A 17,515-nucleotide genomic window follows, 5' to 3' on the forward strand; every position below is an offset into this window, starting at 1 on the left:
TTAGTTGTGCAGTACTTTTGAAAGGTTAAAGACGATTTTTGTTCACTGCATTTTCATTTTTATCTCATTTATTAAAAAATGAAATTTAGTATATAATACTTCACTCATTTGCTAAATTTCTTGAAATATAGCCATAGATTTGTACTAAAGGGTTCCATCCATCGTGTATAAAATTTTTGTTAAAAAATTTCAAATTAAGGATAAAAAAAATTATCATTTTCTAAAAGTAGAGGGACCAAATTAGAATAGTAATGAACAAAAGTTGAAAATACATAAACTAAAATAAACTAAAGCCAAAAATACCATGATCAAAAGAGTATTTTAATTATTAAAAAAAAACTAGAGGCTAAAATAGATCTTATGAAAGTTCAGGACCAAAATAAATAATTTACCAGAGTAATTTTGAAATAAAAACACAAATTAAGAGACCAAAATAGAATACGATTGAAAGTTAAGGACCAAAATGAAATGTAAATGCACTATTAATACGAGTCCGGTAGTCAAAGTGAGTATAATTCAACGGTAATTGACATATATCTTCAAAAGGTTGTGAGTTGGATTCCCCAACTCCGCATGTTACTAAAAAAAGAAAAAAAAAATACGAGTGGAGTCGAGTAAAGTAGTACACAAATTTAGTAGACCACGTGAAAGTTTTGAAGGTTTTCAATTCCAATTATTTCATAAATAACAACATACAAGATATTTCCAATCCCAAAAATTTGTTGGCCTCACATTTTATATCAAACACAAACAATTATTTGGATTGCGATTGGTATCAAAATATGAGTGGGGAAGAGAGAGAGAGATGAGAAGGGGCTGTTTAGAGAGAGAAGCTCTGCCGCTGGCGGCGATGGTTGCGGCGGAGTTCGCCGGCGTTGGGCTGACGATCATATTCAAAGCCGCCAGCTCGAAAGGGATAAGCAATTACGTGTTCATTGTGTACACATACGCCATTGCAGCCCTCTGTTTCTTTCCTTTTGCTTTCTTCTTCTTCTTCCAAAGGTAATTCATTACTAATTCTCTCTCTTCATTTCTTCTTCCACTTATTATTTTCTCTCTCTCTCTTGTAGATCATTTCATCTCCCTTATAACATTTCTTCCTACTTCATGATTCTCTCTCTCGCCGCTATTGGGTAAGAAATCAAACATCTATATCAAATAATCTCTAAGTCCCATGTTAAAAACTCTCAAAATGTGTCATTAAATTATTGTTTTTGTAATATATTCAGACACGTGGATACGATACTAGCTTGAAAGAAATATATTCTGTTGGTGAATGAGTTCGATTTTGCTTTAGACTGAGTTGAGTTGGGATTTGAATATGTTAATAAAATGATGTATCGACTTTTTTTTTTTTGACAAATTATATTTTATTAATTTTTTTTAAGAAAAGTAATCGAAAAGGTTAAATTTGATCTCTCTCATCCGTTTATCTATTTATAAACATATATATATATATGAAACTTCTCACATTAAATCTTCGTAACATTTCTTAAGGTAAAGGACTAAATAGAACCTAACTTTTAAATATTAAATATTAAAGTTTAAATTTTAAGAAATGCTTAAATACATGAATAAAATTAAAGTGCAGAGGCTAAATGAGATCGAATATATTTTTTAACATAGAAATTATTATTGGACAAACTATTTTTGGAGTGTTCATTGAATTTGTTGGTGTGGAAAATTGAAGGATTGGGTCTCAACTGTGTGGATATAGAGGACTGGAGATTAGTTCACCGGCTCTATCTTCTGTCATCAGCAACCTAACTCCGGCCTTCACTTTCATCTTTGCCGTTATTTTCAGGTCCGTCGTGGCCATCTACTCCTCCTGATTTCATATAAATTTGGTCCATACAATTTTAAACGTCAATGGAGTAAATTGTGTCTATGATACTTTTAGTTTAAAAATCTTTAAACACTTTTTTTAATATTTATGAACCTTTACAGTTCACTTCTTACCATGAGAATGTTCACCAAATTAACCTTTCTAAAAATTCTTTTTTTTCAAAATCACTCTTTCTATTACCATCCAAGTAATACCTTAAAAATAAATTTTAAGTACTTTAATATTTTTCTAAAATTTTAGTTTGCCAAACATGATTAATAAGAATGGGAGTGATTTTGACTTTCACGAACATATCAAAATCACTCCCAAACACACCTTTAATCTTTTTAAGTGTTTATTTAATCAATATTTATAAGTATGACTTTTTTTATAATATTTTTGTATTGGTTATAAAACACTTTTAGTCGTCTAAAATGATTTTAGTTGTCAAATATACCATTTTTTTTATCTCTATTTAATTTTTAAGTTAAAACTTTATTTTTGTTTCATTTTGAGAATACAATTGAAAATTTTATGCCCTTGTTTGGTAGGTAATTCAAATTCTATTTCTGCTTTTCTATTAATTGAATGTGTGTCTAATATATTTGTTTTTTAAAACTGTTTTCAGATTCTGTAATCTAAAGTCGTAAAAATTCTGAAAACAACACTTTTATCTGTTTTTAAATTTTGAATTCGAAACTTTAAAAGCAGAATATCATTAAAAAATAAAACTTTTGATAAATATACTATTGTTATAAATTATATGACATTATAAACCATAAAAATTTTACAAAATTTATAACATATTATGTTAATAAATTAATTGATATTATTTTATATTCAACTTATTTAGTTGGTAACTACTTATACTAGTTTACCAAATTGCGGTTCAACTTTCAAATTGTTACCCAAAAGTTTACTAAAAACATAACATAGAAAACAACCTTGTTTTCATTGAATGTCTTGTTTTCAGATTTCTGCTTCCAAATCACCGACTAAACGCATGATAGATTCAACTTACCATTTTTTTTTTATCTCAAACGTTGAGTTATCCTCACGTGTAAAAATTTAATTTTTGTACATTAAATTCTTTTTATTAATTCGTTAAAAGAAGCATAAAGTTATGACAAATTTTGTTGGATGTGTTATGGTGAAGGATTGAAAAGTTAGATTGGAGAAGCTCAAACTGCGTGGCTAAAATCATAGGCACAATAGTTTCCATGATTGGTGCTTTTGTGGTCGTTCTCTATAAAGGCCCAATGCTTCTACCCAATTCTTATAAAAAGCCTCTTCTTCTTCACCATCACTCCAACTCAGACTGGGTTTTGGGCGGCTTCTTGTTTTCTATTCAGTACCTCTGTTATGCCATTTCCTCCGTTCTTATGGTAATATTTCCTTCTATTTTACTTTTCGTGTTTCCCGTTTCTCGTTTTCATACTGTGAGATCGGTATGTGTTTTATAAGGCTCTACATTTTCATGGCTTTTCAGTTAACAAGAAACGTTTCTACAATTGTATATGCAAAGTTGAGAAACAAAATGGAAAAAAAACATTTTTTTGGTTCTTGAGACTTGAGTTAAATGTCTATTTGATTTGTGAAAAGTTGAAAAAAGACATTTTTCATTTATGAGATTTGAAAAATAGTTCTAAATAGTTTCAGGGGTCGTGTTAGTCGACTAACGAATAAATGATGAGGTCATTACTTGCCGATTGCACTATGATTATGTGACATATTATATTGATTTTATGTTTACTTTTATTTTTATGGATTGGACATTAGGTGGCATATCTTCTTCCTTGTCCTCCCCTCTATCTCTCTTCTCCTTCCTCTGCCCTCCCCTTTCTCGTTGCTGACGCCACTGCTAATCTGTCGTCAAGGCTTTTGTTCTTCATCGAGGGAAAGATCGAATGAGGGAAGATCTTCATTAAAAATCTAGAATGGTGATCATAATTGAGGAGCAATTCTTTCGTTTCAAATATGGAACAATGAATGCTCCTTTGTTCCAGACCTTTAACAAGAAACACGAGGACATTAATTCTTCATTCTAGATCAAACAAGGAAGAAATTCCTTTTTCTCGTTCTAATCGAACGAGGAAAGCATTCCTCACATTCCTTTATTCCTGATTGAACAAGGAATGCATTCATAGAACTAGAATGATTCATAATGAATCACCTGTTAAGAGAAAAATATAGAGAAATTAAGGAAATACGATCGATCGAAACCTAACAAAAGTGTTGTTTCCTTTCAGACAATTTTGTTCATTCTACGGTGCTCTAGGTATCATGAATATATAATTGTCTCCTAGGATAGGACGAATTACAAACTTGTGAATGCAACACTTCAATCACAGGGCTCAAGGAATACTGTACTTAAGCAATCGTACAAAGAAAATAGGAGAACGAGATTGAAGGAAAATATATCTTTCTTTGTTCAAAACTAAAAATGATCCACTTAGTTTGAGATTGGTTTGGAATGAAGCTCGCCTGTGAAATGTGAAGGTGATGACGAGAAGATCGATACAACAACCGGTGAGAATAAGGCAGTGGCAGCAGTGAAATTTGAAAAAGGAGAGGGAGAACGAGAGGGGAAGGAGAGGAGAGAAAGAGGAACATTGCAGAAGATGTGAACTCAATATCCAATAATAAAAGATAAAAAATGAAAAATTAATATAATTTGCAAGTAGTCATAATTCAATCAGCAAGTAATTAATGACCACGTCACATTTTCATTAGTCAATTAATGTTCAAGTGACATCAATGATCATTTAGAATCATATTTCTTATTTGGAGACTAAACATATCCATTTTGTAAAATATGAAGGACCAAATATAAATCTAACTCAAACTCAAAAACCAAAACAATTGTCTAATTTACCCTAAAAGGAAAAAAACACGTTTACTGTAATTATTTTTATGTTTAAAAATAATTTTTACAATCTTTAGACGTAAGTGAAAAACTAGATTTGTGTTTTTCATTTTAAAGCCACATAATCAAAAGTTTGTACTTGATTAGTATGAGGCATTTTGGATAAAATCAAAAGTAAAGTTATGAGGGTATCAATATTTATGGGGTTCCATCTTTCATGCTCGTTTGAGCTTTTGGACTCTGATACCATATTAATATTTATTGGGTTCCATCTCAAAACCAATTGACGATGAGAGGAATAGCCTATGTTTAATATAAACTTTTGTTAGGTCCTCTATCTTTTCAGTATGGGATCTTTAACATGTGATTTTGAAGCAAAGTGGAGAATATTAATATCTTGTGAAAATGTGGCAAAAGGGGAGAATATTAATATCTTGTGAAAATGTGGAGAGATTTATTGTCTTAACAAGTGCTACTAGAGTAATTCACCAAACTTAACCATAACAATGGAATCCTAATATGCCAAATAAGTGATTAATGTTGGGTTTATAATCGTAATGCAAAAAAAGTCTCACATTGACTCGGGAAGAGCATGATCCAAAGTATATAGATGAGAACAATAATCTTCATTAGTATGAGGCCATTTGGGTGAAACCAAAAGCAAAGTCGTGAGGGTCCAAAGTGGACAATATCATATCATCGTGGAGATACACGGGTACTTGGGATACCTTTGTCCTTAACAAGTGGTATCAGAGCCACATTCTAAGCCTAGCTGTGTCGTGAAATCTTCGAGTGCCGAACAAATAAGTGATGATTCTCATAATATGTAGTCATGGTGTAATCTGTGGGTGTGCTCCATCAAGGTGTGTCTGGAGCCTTGGCTAAGAGCATGCTCTTGTTGTGCCCGAGAGTAGACGAATGAGTGACTACTTGAGGAAAAGTCTTTTGGGTAAAACCAAAAGTATAGCCGTGAGGATTATGCCCAAAGCGAACAATATCATACCATTGTGGAGATATGAAGGGTACTTGGGGTACCGTTGTCCTCGACAATGAACACGTGTATGATTAAGTTCTATCTGATAAACGATGTACTCTAGGGAAAAAAAGACCTGGATATCGAATATCAGACAAGTGGGGTTGCTCTACAGAAAAAGTCTTGGTGTAGTAGAGAGTTGGACGTGGATGACTATTTGAGAGGAGATTTGGTACGGTGATACTTTATTTGAGAGGAAGATTGATGATGGTTATCATGCTCTTCTGAAAATGCATAGAGAGTTAGTTTTGTTTTAACAACAATAAAGAGGAACCAAGTGACTTTAGGGTGTATTTGGGAGTGATGGTAGAAAAAACGATTTTCAAAAAAGATATTTAAGTATAATTGATTTTCCAAAATCACCATCTAAGTGGTACCTTAAAAATCAATCTTAAGTGATTTTAAGTTTTCCTAAAATCAATTTTTTTTTTGCCAAACTATTGGGAATTAGTGCAAACATATGTTAGTTTCTTTGTTAGTGGTTCCACATTTTTAGAAGTCATGCAAGGTAATTAATTTCATAGTTAGAAGTTTATTAAGTAGAATGAGTGGTATGTGTATGTTGGGAGAGTTTATATGTTAGTGGCTTAGTAGAATTGTAGTGATGGTTTAAAGAGAATTGAAGGTTAGTGGCATAAGTAGTGTATTAGTGGCCTAAGTAGTGGGTTAGTGGTCAGTTATTAACTTTCTTATAAATACTTGTAACAATTATCAATTCAATTAATAGAAGTTCTTCTTTCGTATAGTTTCTATCTTGCTTCTACTCTCTTCTTCTCTTCGTTTTCGTTACATGATATTAGAGCGTTTAAGTTCTTTTTTATGTGTTTGATTTTATTGCTTGTTGTTTGAGTTAGTGCTCGTTGTTTGAGTTTAGTGCTCGGTGTTTGAGTTTAAGATGAACGATGGAAGCATTGTTTGTGTATACAAGCTTACCGATGATAATTAGAGCTACTGGACCATGTATGGAAGCTTTTCTACAAGGGTAGGATTTGTGAGATCTTATATCTGGTGAAGATAGTGTAATTCCAGATGATAGTCCACAAAATGCTAAGGTACGAAGGAAGTGGAAGATCAAATGTGGCAAAGCTTTATTTGCTTTGCGAACTTCTATTAGAAAGGAGTATATCAAGCATGTTCGTGATGTAGATTCTCCAAAAGAAGTGTGGGACACTTGAAAGGTTGTTCACTCAGAAGAACACGATGAGGTTGCAGTATTTGGATAATGAATTTGCAGGAAAAAGTTAAGGTAATTTATCGGTTTCAGAATATTTTCTGAAAGTTAAAACTTTGTGTTATGAAATTTCAGAACTGGACAAGGAGGAACCAATTAGCAATGCTCGTTTGCATTGGTACATTGTTCGTAGATTGCGAAACGAGTTTATGTCATTAATTTATTTCTTAGATACAAGGTTGGGTAAATCAAAATAGTCGATGTGGGAAACCAGGCCATATTAAGTAAAATTGTCGAGTGAAACTTAAAGAAGTAGAAACAGATGTTGATTCTGGTTGTTTTCATCATACTACTGAAGATGTATCTCTTCTTTCTAATGTTTGTGGGAGAAGAGTCAATGCGACAGCTGATAATTCCTTACATCATGATAGGAAAGGTGGACATGTCAATATTGAAAATCGTGAATCGGACGATGTTCCTCGTAAAGATGGTTGTCATGGTTCAAATCTGAAGAAGAATTTTTTTTTTCAGTCTCTCAGGTTGCTGATGCTAGGAGTTCTTTGGAAACAAGTTGAATTGTGACAGAAAATCTGCTCATTCTTGTGCTAAAGATAGTACAAGCTTAAGTTGTTTAAATAATCTGAAGGTTAGCCTTATGGTTGGACTTATTGCTGGGTTAAGATTTGGTTTTCTTGGTTTGATTATTATTTTTCTGCAAGGGTAACTATAAAGGCTACACATGCGGAGTCTTTGTAGATGTTGCAGGTGAAGTTAATCGAATAGTTTCTTTCAGTCAGTTGAAAGGATTCACATGGAAGAAAAGTATTGGAGAAGATGTTTTCCAACATGAGAATTTGAGTGTTATCTACCATCCTCGAGAACTTATATTTGGGGAAACTTGCTTTGGATTGGCCTACAGGTGTGTGTGATTGGACACAACTCAAAGTTTAAGTATTTTTGTGAGCATTGCAATCCAAAGATTACTCATCAAGGTATTGTGGTTGCTAATGTATTTCTTGATGAAGATTTTGAAGTCATTATTGGTGATTTTGACTTAGCAAAGTTGGTTGGTGTTAGAATGTCTAATGTCACTCAAGTTTGGGAGATAACGGGTCATATAGAACTGAAATATTTTGTTATGACATGATGAGTTTGGGCCTTGTTACATGTCAATTTTACTTCTTGTGCTTTGAGGAAAAAAATGATGTTCTACTCCTCGACCATGTCAAGAAACTAAAAAGGGGAAGTAACTCAATGCGACTGTGGATTGTTTTCATATGGGGGAGGCAAAACCGATTACTACTCCTATAGAGGAAGATTGAAGTAATCATAAGTGTACAATGTTGTTGTCCATATTTGTATGCTTGCACTAAGGAGGAGTGTCAAGAATTAGTGCAAACATGTTTTAGTTTCTTTGTCAGTGGTTCCACATTTTTAGAAGTCATGCAAGGTAATTAATGTCATAGTTGAAAGTTCATTAAGTAGTGGATGAGTGGTATGGTTTATGTTGTGGTGTATGTTGGGAGAGTTTATAGGCTAGCGCCTTAGTGGAATTATGATGATGGTTTAAAGAGATTTTGAAGGTGAGTGGCATAAGTACTGTATTAGTGGCCTAAGTAGTGGGATAGTGATCGGTTATTAACTTTCAATGCATAGAACTTCTTCCTTCGTACAATTTCTCTCTTGCTTCTACTCTCTTGTTCTCTTCTTTTTCGTTACACAAACATGATCAATGAAAGGGAAATTCTTTTGACAATGTCAAAAGTGTTTTGTCATCCCAAAATCACTCCTAAATACACATTTAATCCATTAGCCTAGCAAAGAATTTATAACAAGAAACCAACTACCTTATCTATTTGGCTAGGCTCTCCAAGGGTGTGTTTGGTGGTGATGGTAGAATTATTGATTTTTAAAAAAGAGATGTAAGTACAATTGATTTTCTAAAATCATCATTCAAGATTCAAGTGATACCTTAAAAATCAATCTAAATTGATTTTAAGCTTTCCTAAAATCAATTTTCTAATTTACCAAATAGATCAAAGGTAAGAGATATGATTTTAACAATGGCAAAAGTGATTTTGGTCATGTCAAAATCACCTCCCAAACACACCATGAGTCTCTTCCATCCGTTTCCTAACAATTTTATCTTTTGTTTTATGTTTTTGAAATGAAGCTTGTAAACATTATTTTCACCCATATATTATTCTTTGTTTAAAAAATAGTTTTAAAGAACTTGTTTTTGTTTTTGAAATTCGACCAAGAGTTCAAATATATTTCAAAAAAACATCAAACATACTAAAGAAATTGTGAGCAAATAAGTACAATTTTCAAAAACAGAAAACAAAAAGTGAAATGGTTATCAAATAGAACCTTCGTACTTGAACCACCTGTTCCACGTCACTACCCTCTAATTCTCATAGGATCTCAACAAAACAGTTGCAAAATATAAAAAGTTCATAGGCCTGTAATTAAGATTACTTGTGAATGATGTAATTAAAAATTTTCAAAAAATTTTATTTTTTGTTTTTCAAAATTAAGCTCTTGTTTGTGGCATATTCCATGAATTGCAGACAACTAAGGTCATCAAAGTTATGGGAGCTAATTCATTTGTGCTGCTCTTCTACTACATATGCACCACCCTTTTGTCAACGCCCATCTGTTTGTTGGCAGAGACAGATTTCAGAGCTTGGACACTGCCTACTGATATGGCACTTGTCGCTGTTATATATGCGGTATGTACCAACCAGTACTATTTATATGCTTAATATTTATAAATAGAAATAAAAAAAAATGGTTATCAAATCGGACCTAAACTTGTAATTGATTATCCATAATTCTTGTTGTTAATACTCATTACTACGACGTGATTATTGGACAAAAGCTAACCGATTTGACATTATAAGATAGATAGATCCGGGGAGAAGAAAATAGGTAGTTGAACAAAATAGGGTGATGTGTATAACATATCCCATTTCTTGAAGCAATATGTGTCAAATTCATTTATTTAGATTGTGTATCGCTTAGCTAAGATCCCTTTGGTAATGTTCCTGATTGTTGTTTTTCAGTTCTTGTTTTTAATTCTACATGTTTATGTTTTTTGTTTTTTAGTAAAAAATAGAACTGCTGTAGTTATATTTGTTATTTTCTTTTCTTTTTTATTGGAAAAAGAAATAGAAACATGTTTGTTGAACCTTTATTGTTTTTTATTCTCTACAATTTTAAATTAAAAAAAAAGGGTAAAAGTTTTATCTAAAAATTAATTTATTACATTAAAATTAAAAATTTTTACATCTTATTTATTTTTAAATATTTATTATACATTTTATAAGTCAAGAATGATAAAATAATGCTTTTACTTGAAAAAAAAGAACAAAAAAGACAAGAAACTTGATTTTGTTGCAGCAATTTTGGAAACATTATGCTTTAAATTGAGAAACGAGAAACATGAATAATTACCAAACGATTTCTTTTTCAAAAACTGAAAATGAAAAACAAGAAACAAGAAACATATGGCTCGTTTGATGATGTTCCCATTTCTTATTTATGTTTCTTCATTTTTAATAAAGAAAAATAGAATTATATAGCCCAACACCCATGAATTCAATAATGATCAAATAATATTCATATTTATGTATGGTAAAAAATTGGAAATAGAAATAAGAAACAAGTTTCTTCTTTCGATTGTTTCTAAAGTTTCTATACAATTTTGAGAAATTTTCCAAAAAAAATGAGAAACAAAAAACATACTTAATTGCCAAAAGCTCAAGTTTCTTAATAAAATTTAGAAACGAGAACAAAAAAGGGGAACGTTACCAAACGAGCCCAATAAACGTTACAAAACGGGTCCTATATTTTTTTTTCTACATGTACACTTTCTTTTTTGACATTTGTTGTCATGTCATGCCAAATTAGCCAACACTTGTTCAATAAGTATACATCTTCCGAACCTCGTTTAATTAACAACACTGATGTCGAGACTTCATAAAATCACAATTTAGTATGCGTAATTCATTTTTTTTCTAAAATTTAGGGACTAAAATAGACACGGTCCTAATAAAGGTTAATGAAATGGAGTTTGTTTGTTTGGTAGGGAATGATGGGTCAAGCATTCTATGGGATCATCCACTTATGGGGCTTTCGAGAGAAACGGCCTGTCTATGTCTCCAGCTTCAGGCCATTGTCTATTGTTATTGCAGCTGTCTTGGCTTTCATTCTTCTCGGTGATGCCCTCTATTTTGGAAGGTCCAATTTCTCCTCTTTCTCAAATTTTCCCCTCAATAACCTAAATTATGAAAAAAATGAAAAGAAAATATATATATATATATATATCCACACTAACCTTATAATAAAATGATTGTCTATAAAATTTAACACATTTAGAATTATCAGCTCGGTCCATAGTGTTATGGTTCAACACATATTTAATAAGACTAACTAGAAACATGTGTGTTATGCTTGTTTTCTTTCTTTTTTTAATGTTTTAAGATAATATTTAATGGTAAAGTTTAGGAATTAATTAATGAATATATTAAATAGAAAGTAAACATCTTTTTCAAAAAAAAAAAAAAGTAAAGTAAACATAAGGTTAACTTTTGAATAAAGTATATTATAAATTTCTCCCCCTTATGCAAGTTTTTAAAGTTATTGAAAAATTAAAAGACTTGTATTTTTAAAGGAAAATTGTACATTATATCACAGTTTTTAAAAAATTAAAAAATATATAAAATTTGTCACGTTATCTCAATTTTATTGAGACTCTTTTAGACCACTAAAATTGCTTATATGTAGTATAGAAAAATTTAAATGACCATGTCGCCATATTTGTAAATATAGCAATAAGATTATAATTTTGTAAATATTTTTTTTTTATAAAACTTTTCCACACCTATTTAGATATTTTTATGTAATATGTATTTTAACACTTATCAGTCTATAGTCTCATAGACGTTTTAAGATTATTTTAATCTTTTGTATGAGTAGATTTAGGCTCGGCTTTTATTTTACTTTTTATTTTTGCTATATTTATAAATCAAGAATGTTGTTAACTATGAAAGCAGAACAGGGTTAATATTATTTATTCTTTATCTTGGTCACAAGCTAAACTAAATTGTTTTAAAAGAAATAATAATCTTCGTTTGATATCCTTTATGGGTTTAAGTTATAAAATGAACACGTCGTGGTTAAGCTAAAAGCACTTTTTGTTTAGGACAGAAGCATGTTAATTTTCACTTGAAATTCTTATGTTTCATACGTAATATAAAGTATTTGTGAGGAAGCATGTGTAGAGTAGTACTACTTCTTCGAAAGGTATAGAATTAAGTTAACATCAAAATGATTAGTGATTAATTAATCCTCCTTGTAACTTAGGTGAAGAGTTTAACATGACTTTAGGAATGGTGAAAACTAGTTTTAGCTAATTAAAATGAATTTTAAAATTTGCATGATGTTTAGTTTTTTAAAAAATGGTATATGCTATAAATAAAATTACTTCTACTTAGAGATACTTATTCCACAAACACTCCCAACACGTTTTAGGGTGTGTTTGGGAGTGACGGTAGAATTAACGATTTTGAAGAAAGAGATTTAAGTATAATTGATTTTCCAAAATCACCATCCCAGTGATACCTTAAAAATCAATTTAAAGTGCTTTTAAGTTTTCCTAAATCAATTTCTTAATTTGTCAAACATAACCAGGGAAGTGATTTTAACCATGCCAAAATCAATCTCAAACACACGCTCTTAGCACTTTTTGCTCAATTATATATATATATATATATATATATATATATATATATATATATATATAGTACAACATGTGGGGTGAAGATCATCGAACTCACAAATTTTTAGTTGGAAGTATATATGTTAATTACCGCTGAGCTATACTCACTTTTGCTCAATTATATTTCGATTAATGTTAGGGCTTTGTATTTGATTGCTCTAAGTATAGTTTAATTTCCTCCCATGGTTGCAGTGTGATAGGAGCAATTATAATATCAATTGGATTTTATGCTTTACTTTGGGGAAAGGCAAAAGAAGCCGAAATCAAAAAGCAGATTGTTGTTGTTGGTAACTTGGAATCCAATCCATACAACGAGGAAACTCGTCCATTGCTACAAAACAATAATCACACCTAGTCCATTTAATAACATTTTCATTCCTATTATTCATATTTCTGCTATCAATGTATTCATATTTATTGACATTTTACGTAATTTATAGGCTTCATCTCAAAACTAATTTGCGTATTATGTCACTTTTAAAACGTACCATATATATTACAATTTATGATGTTCCTTCTATGAGGACACCCAATCCAAGATTACTAGGAGGTCATCCAACCTAACATTACTCAAAACTAAACATGCTTAACTTTAGAATTCTTATGATCGAGCCACCAAAAAAGAAAGTACACCTTGTTGAGTATAGTAGTCACTATCTACTCTTCTAAATTTTTATTAACCATGCTTGCATGATCTGATCAAGATCTCTATCATTTGAATGGGATTCATGAACTCTTCCTATATACTCAGGTGTTACATCATACTAGAGAGAAGAGCCCACATTGTACTTAGAGAGGTTCAATCATGCACGATTTAAAATCTCAAGTTGAACAATTACTACAACAATATAAAATACAATAAATATATTTTATAGAATAACCACTCGCAAAACTATTTGGGTGAGAAATTTAGATTAGTTATTGAGAATAATTAGTGAAATTTTCAAGGATGCCTCCTATTTAAGTTTATGATATGAATGATCAACATTTAATATTTCCAATGATCTTAGTTGATTTGACGCCTTTCAAAGTTACTTTAGTCGTTTTATGGTCAACTATGAAATTCGAAATGTTTTATCATTAATCAACTTATTGGAATAAATATCAAGTTTGAGGATGAGATACAAACTAACTTTCTCTCTTATATAGAGGAAGAACACGACTTTTTATAAAGAAAAACTCTCTCTACATTTATCTCACTTCCTCAAATTCTTTGAGTTTTGGGATAGATGGTCAACCATGAATGACCACCTATTTATAGTCCAAACATATTTACCCATCAATTAAATTTTTATGGTCACAAATACGCTACATATTGGTTTTAGACAAAGCCTAAGATCTAGTGACCATACATTGTCAGATCTTGATCGGTTTGGACAAAGTGTATGATCCGATAGCCACAGTTTTTGCCACATGTATTGAATAAAATGTTTGATCTTAATAGCCACAAATTCTCCAAAGATGCTTGTTGAACAAAGTTGGCAAAATATTTAATATTATTTAACCAAAACATAAATATATGGGCCAAAAGTTATGGACTCATAAAAATTCGTCCAAACAAAATCACACATTGTGCCAACAAAACAAATATGTTCTCTTCATACATGGTGCCAAATTTATTTGGACAACATATTTTGTTTTGACTCGTTAAGATTTGAACAAATTTATTTGGACAACATATTTAGTTTTGACTCGTTAAGACTTGAATGAAACAAAACATATGGTGTACTTTTTTTCAAACATAGTGTCAAACTCAGTTGGATGAATTTTTTTTTTTATTTTCGACTCATTAAAACTTAAATGAACCAAGATCCAAATGAGTTTTGACACCATGTTAGAACAAAAAGTGGATCATCTTTGATTCGTTTTTTAGTTTTAATTAGTCAAGGACCAAACTAGTTTGGCACCATGTTTTTTCAACAAAAGTGCATCATATTTTGTAGGGGTGAAAGAAGTTGGACCGACCTGAAAATTCGAACCGACCCGAATCTCAATTTAGATGTCTATATAAATTAAACCGAAATCAATCCGAACACTCTCAATTCGGTTAGATTCGGTTTGTCTTTAACCGACTACTCGACTAGGGTTTCCCTTTTATTCAAGAAATGCGCCCCCCCAATGCGCCGCTCCTAGCCTCCCCCTGCCCTCATGACCCACGACCCTCGTCTCCCTCTCCAGTGGCCATCTCCAATGACAGTGACATCTAGCAGCGGTGGCGGCCATCTCCAGCAACAGTGACATCTAGCAGTGGTGGCGGCCATCTCCAACGACAGTGACATTTAGTAGCGGTGGTGGCCATCTCTAGCGGCGACATCTAGCAGTGGTGGCAGCCATCTCCATGACCCATCCTGCTCTCTCCGTGAAGTTTGAACAACTCACCTCCATATTCGTGGCGATGATCCATATGCCAAATTACATGAGAAGTAAGAAGTCAACAAAAAGGGTCAGATGATTTCGGATCCAAACAGAAGGAGAAAATGGAAGATTTTAAAAAATGGGGCAAAAATTTCCACACATTTGGATTTCAAGTTTTTGTTTGCATAAATGAAGAATGAGAGAGAAGCCCTCAAGAAAAAATTGCAGAAAGAAAAGAGAGAGAAGCTAAAGGGTTGGAACCAAGAATGAAGTGAGTTTTTTTCCAGTTATGATTTGTTGGGATATCTTGAAGATTTTTTAATTTCTTAAATTTTTCTTTCATTTATTTTCTAGAGCTAAGCCTTTTTTTAATTTTTTTTTATCAAATCAGAGAATTAGAAAGTCGAGGGACGAATTTGAAAATAAAAATTAAAAATTGATCGTGAACCGAATTGAACCGATTTGGTTCAGTTTGGTTTTCGATTAGGGAATAAGAACTGAAAAACCGAAATCGATTTTTCTTTCCTACCCAAAAATCGAACCAAACTGTAAATTTATACCCCTAATATCTTGGTTAATCGAGTTTTAATGAGTCTAGAAAAAAAAAATTTCCTCTAAATAATTTTTTCTAGGGTAAGCACTACTAATATTAAATTAATAAAATTTATGGTGACCAGCCGAATAGATATATTATTTTGTTGAATTCTTTGTCTAATTCTTATAAAGATATTAGAGCTGCAATATGATAGAGTCTCTTCAAGAATACACATATAACTCTTTAATCAACATATTTACATAAATGACTATAATCTAAACAATTTAAAGATTTGTCAAAATAGAAGTCTGAGACTATGTGAAAATTACCGACCTACGCATGTTCATATATTTTTAATTAATAAATAAACAACTTACAAATAAGAAAAAAACCAAATTTTATGCCACCTTCTATATATGATTTTTATCTCAAATTTAAGAAACACTAATCTCTTTCTCTCTCCAAACCCACATACACCTCTTACTCTCTTTCTCTTCCTCAGTCTATCAAACCACAATTTCTCTCTTTCTCTCTCAATAAGACCAGCTGTTGCCCCCTTCCTCGATCCATTCTTTAATGAGAGCAAGTGTTAGTGACCCCACGGTGGAAGCACCAGACGATGGCGACTGGTACCTCAGCTTCTCAACGGTGGTGTTGAAGGGATCGAATTCTGCAACTCTTGTACCTTGATTTTGTTTTAGAAATACAAGAAATAAAAGATATAAGTATTGTAAAGAGGAAGTAGAGAAACCTATCTTTAAAGTCTTTTCCGCTATTTTTTTTGGCAAGGACCGGTTTGTGGGAACCATCTTTTGAAATAGGGAGAATCTTGTTTTCGAGAGAGCTTTTGTAACACCCCAAGCCCAGGATTCGGAATCCGGATTCGGCATCTAGTTTCCTCGAAATTCCCTTGCATCCCCTACGACCCAGTTGCACCACCGTCTAGTTCTAAGTAACTTAGAAAGTGTAAAGCAACTAGGAGGTCACCTAGCTGAAGATTGCTCCAAGTCAAGCACGCTTAACTTTGGAGTCGATTGAGTTACCGAAAATGAAGGTGCACCTTGTTAGTAGTGACTATCAATTCGTCCATAATTGTTCGAAGGGAAAAAAATATTCCCTAATTATTCCATAATTCTAATTTGATAAAAAGAAAATAAAATCGAAGGGAAAAAAAGAAGTATATTCCTTAAAATAGATGAAGTGGGCGGGAAGGCAAATTGGTGTCAAGGGATTGGGTGCGTGCAGGCGGCATGAACAACATGGGCGTGGGCGTGCGCGGGCGGCATGGGCAACATGGGGGGGGGGGGTGCAAGCGGTGTAAGCATCATGAGGCATAGATGAGGTGAGACGACTAGAATAAAAGAAACGGGTTAAGTTTTAAAATAATGACATTTTAAAAAGAAATTACAAAAATAATGTTAATTTAAAAATAATAACTAAATAAATGTAAATTAAATAAATAAATACAAAAGTAATTTAGGTTTTTGAAACTATTGACAAAAATAGGCTAGGTCAAAGTAGGGGTCAAAACTCGCCTGCAATGGACGCTACTTCCGTGCAACGTGTATTGTCTATGTGGTGGGGGAGGTGTCATTGAGTGGAAGTCGCGTATAATGGACGCGACTTCCAAACCACGGAAATCGCAGCCGATGCACGTGACTTCCCCCTTATTGAAGTCGCGTCCAATGCACGCGACTTCCGCACATTTTTCTTTCTTTTTTTTTTTGTTGAAGATTGCATGCGACTTCCTTCCAAACATTTTTCATATATTTTTTTTATTGTTACTTTTCTTAATATTGCAAAATTACTTTTATTAATATTGCGAAATTTTTAATTAAGATGCAATTAATTATTTTATTTTTTGTTATTATATTTTAAATTTTGATTAAAATGTGATTAAAGTTTAAAGTTTTAAAATTAAACTAAAAGCTACTTTTGGATAAAAGTT

The 17,515-nt window shown here is 32.0% G+C and overlaps 1 protein-coding gene across 3 annotated transcripts; it reads left to right on the top strand.

Moving 5' to 3' along the window:
- The first annotated feature begins 711 nt into the window (after window positions 1–711).
- Window positions 712–13,210, top strand: LOC111018340 (WAT1-related protein At4g15540). Of its 3 annotated transcripts, XM_022294382.2 has the most exons (7): window positions 714–1,002; window positions 1,071–1,133; window positions 1,691–1,804; window positions 2,982–3,210; window positions 9,466–9,627; window positions 10,986–11,137; window positions 12,870–13,210. In XM_022294382.2, the coding sequence occupies exons 1-7, from the start codon at window positions 806–808 to the stop codon at window positions 13,030–13,032; spliced, it is 1,080 nt and encodes a 359-aa protein (XP_022150074.1). In that variant the 5' UTR covers window positions 714–805; the 3' UTR covers window positions 13,033–13,210. The 3 variants fall into 3 exon arrangements, with proteins under 3 accessions (XP_087983929.1, XP_087983930.1, XP_022150074.1); XM_088127803.1 differs by lacking the exon at window positions 1,071–1,133 and having other exon boundaries at window positions 712–1,002; XM_088127804.1 differs by lacking the exon at window positions 1,691–1,804 and having other exon boundaries at window positions 713–1,002.
- The last annotated feature ends 4,305 nt before the right edge of the window (window positions 13,211–17,515 follow it).

This window comes from Momordica charantia, assembly GCF_013281855.1.
Source record: "Momordica charantia cultivar OHB3-1 chromosome 8 unlocalized genomic scaffold, Mcharantia_2.0 BLBB01000008.1, whole genome shotgun sequence".
NCBI classification, from domain to species: domain Eukaryota; kingdom Viridiplantae; phylum Streptophyta; class Magnoliopsida; order Cucurbitales; family Cucurbitaceae; genus Momordica; species Momordica charantia.

Excerpts from the sequence above, each read along its gene's own strand:
- LOC111018340 (XM_022294382.2), top strand. The coding sequence starts at position 806 with ATGAGAAGGGGCTGTTTAGAGAGAGAAGCTCTGCCGCTGGCGGCGATG. Across the intron at positions 1,805-2,981 it reads ATCTTTGCCGTTATTTTCAG|GATTGAAAAGTTAGATTGGA; the intron begins GTCCGTCGTGGC and ends GTTATGGTGAAG. Across the intron at positions 3,211-9,465 it reads CCATTTCCTCCGTTCTTATG|ACAACTAAGGTCATCAAAGT; the intron begins GTAATATTTCCT and ends CATGAATTGCAG.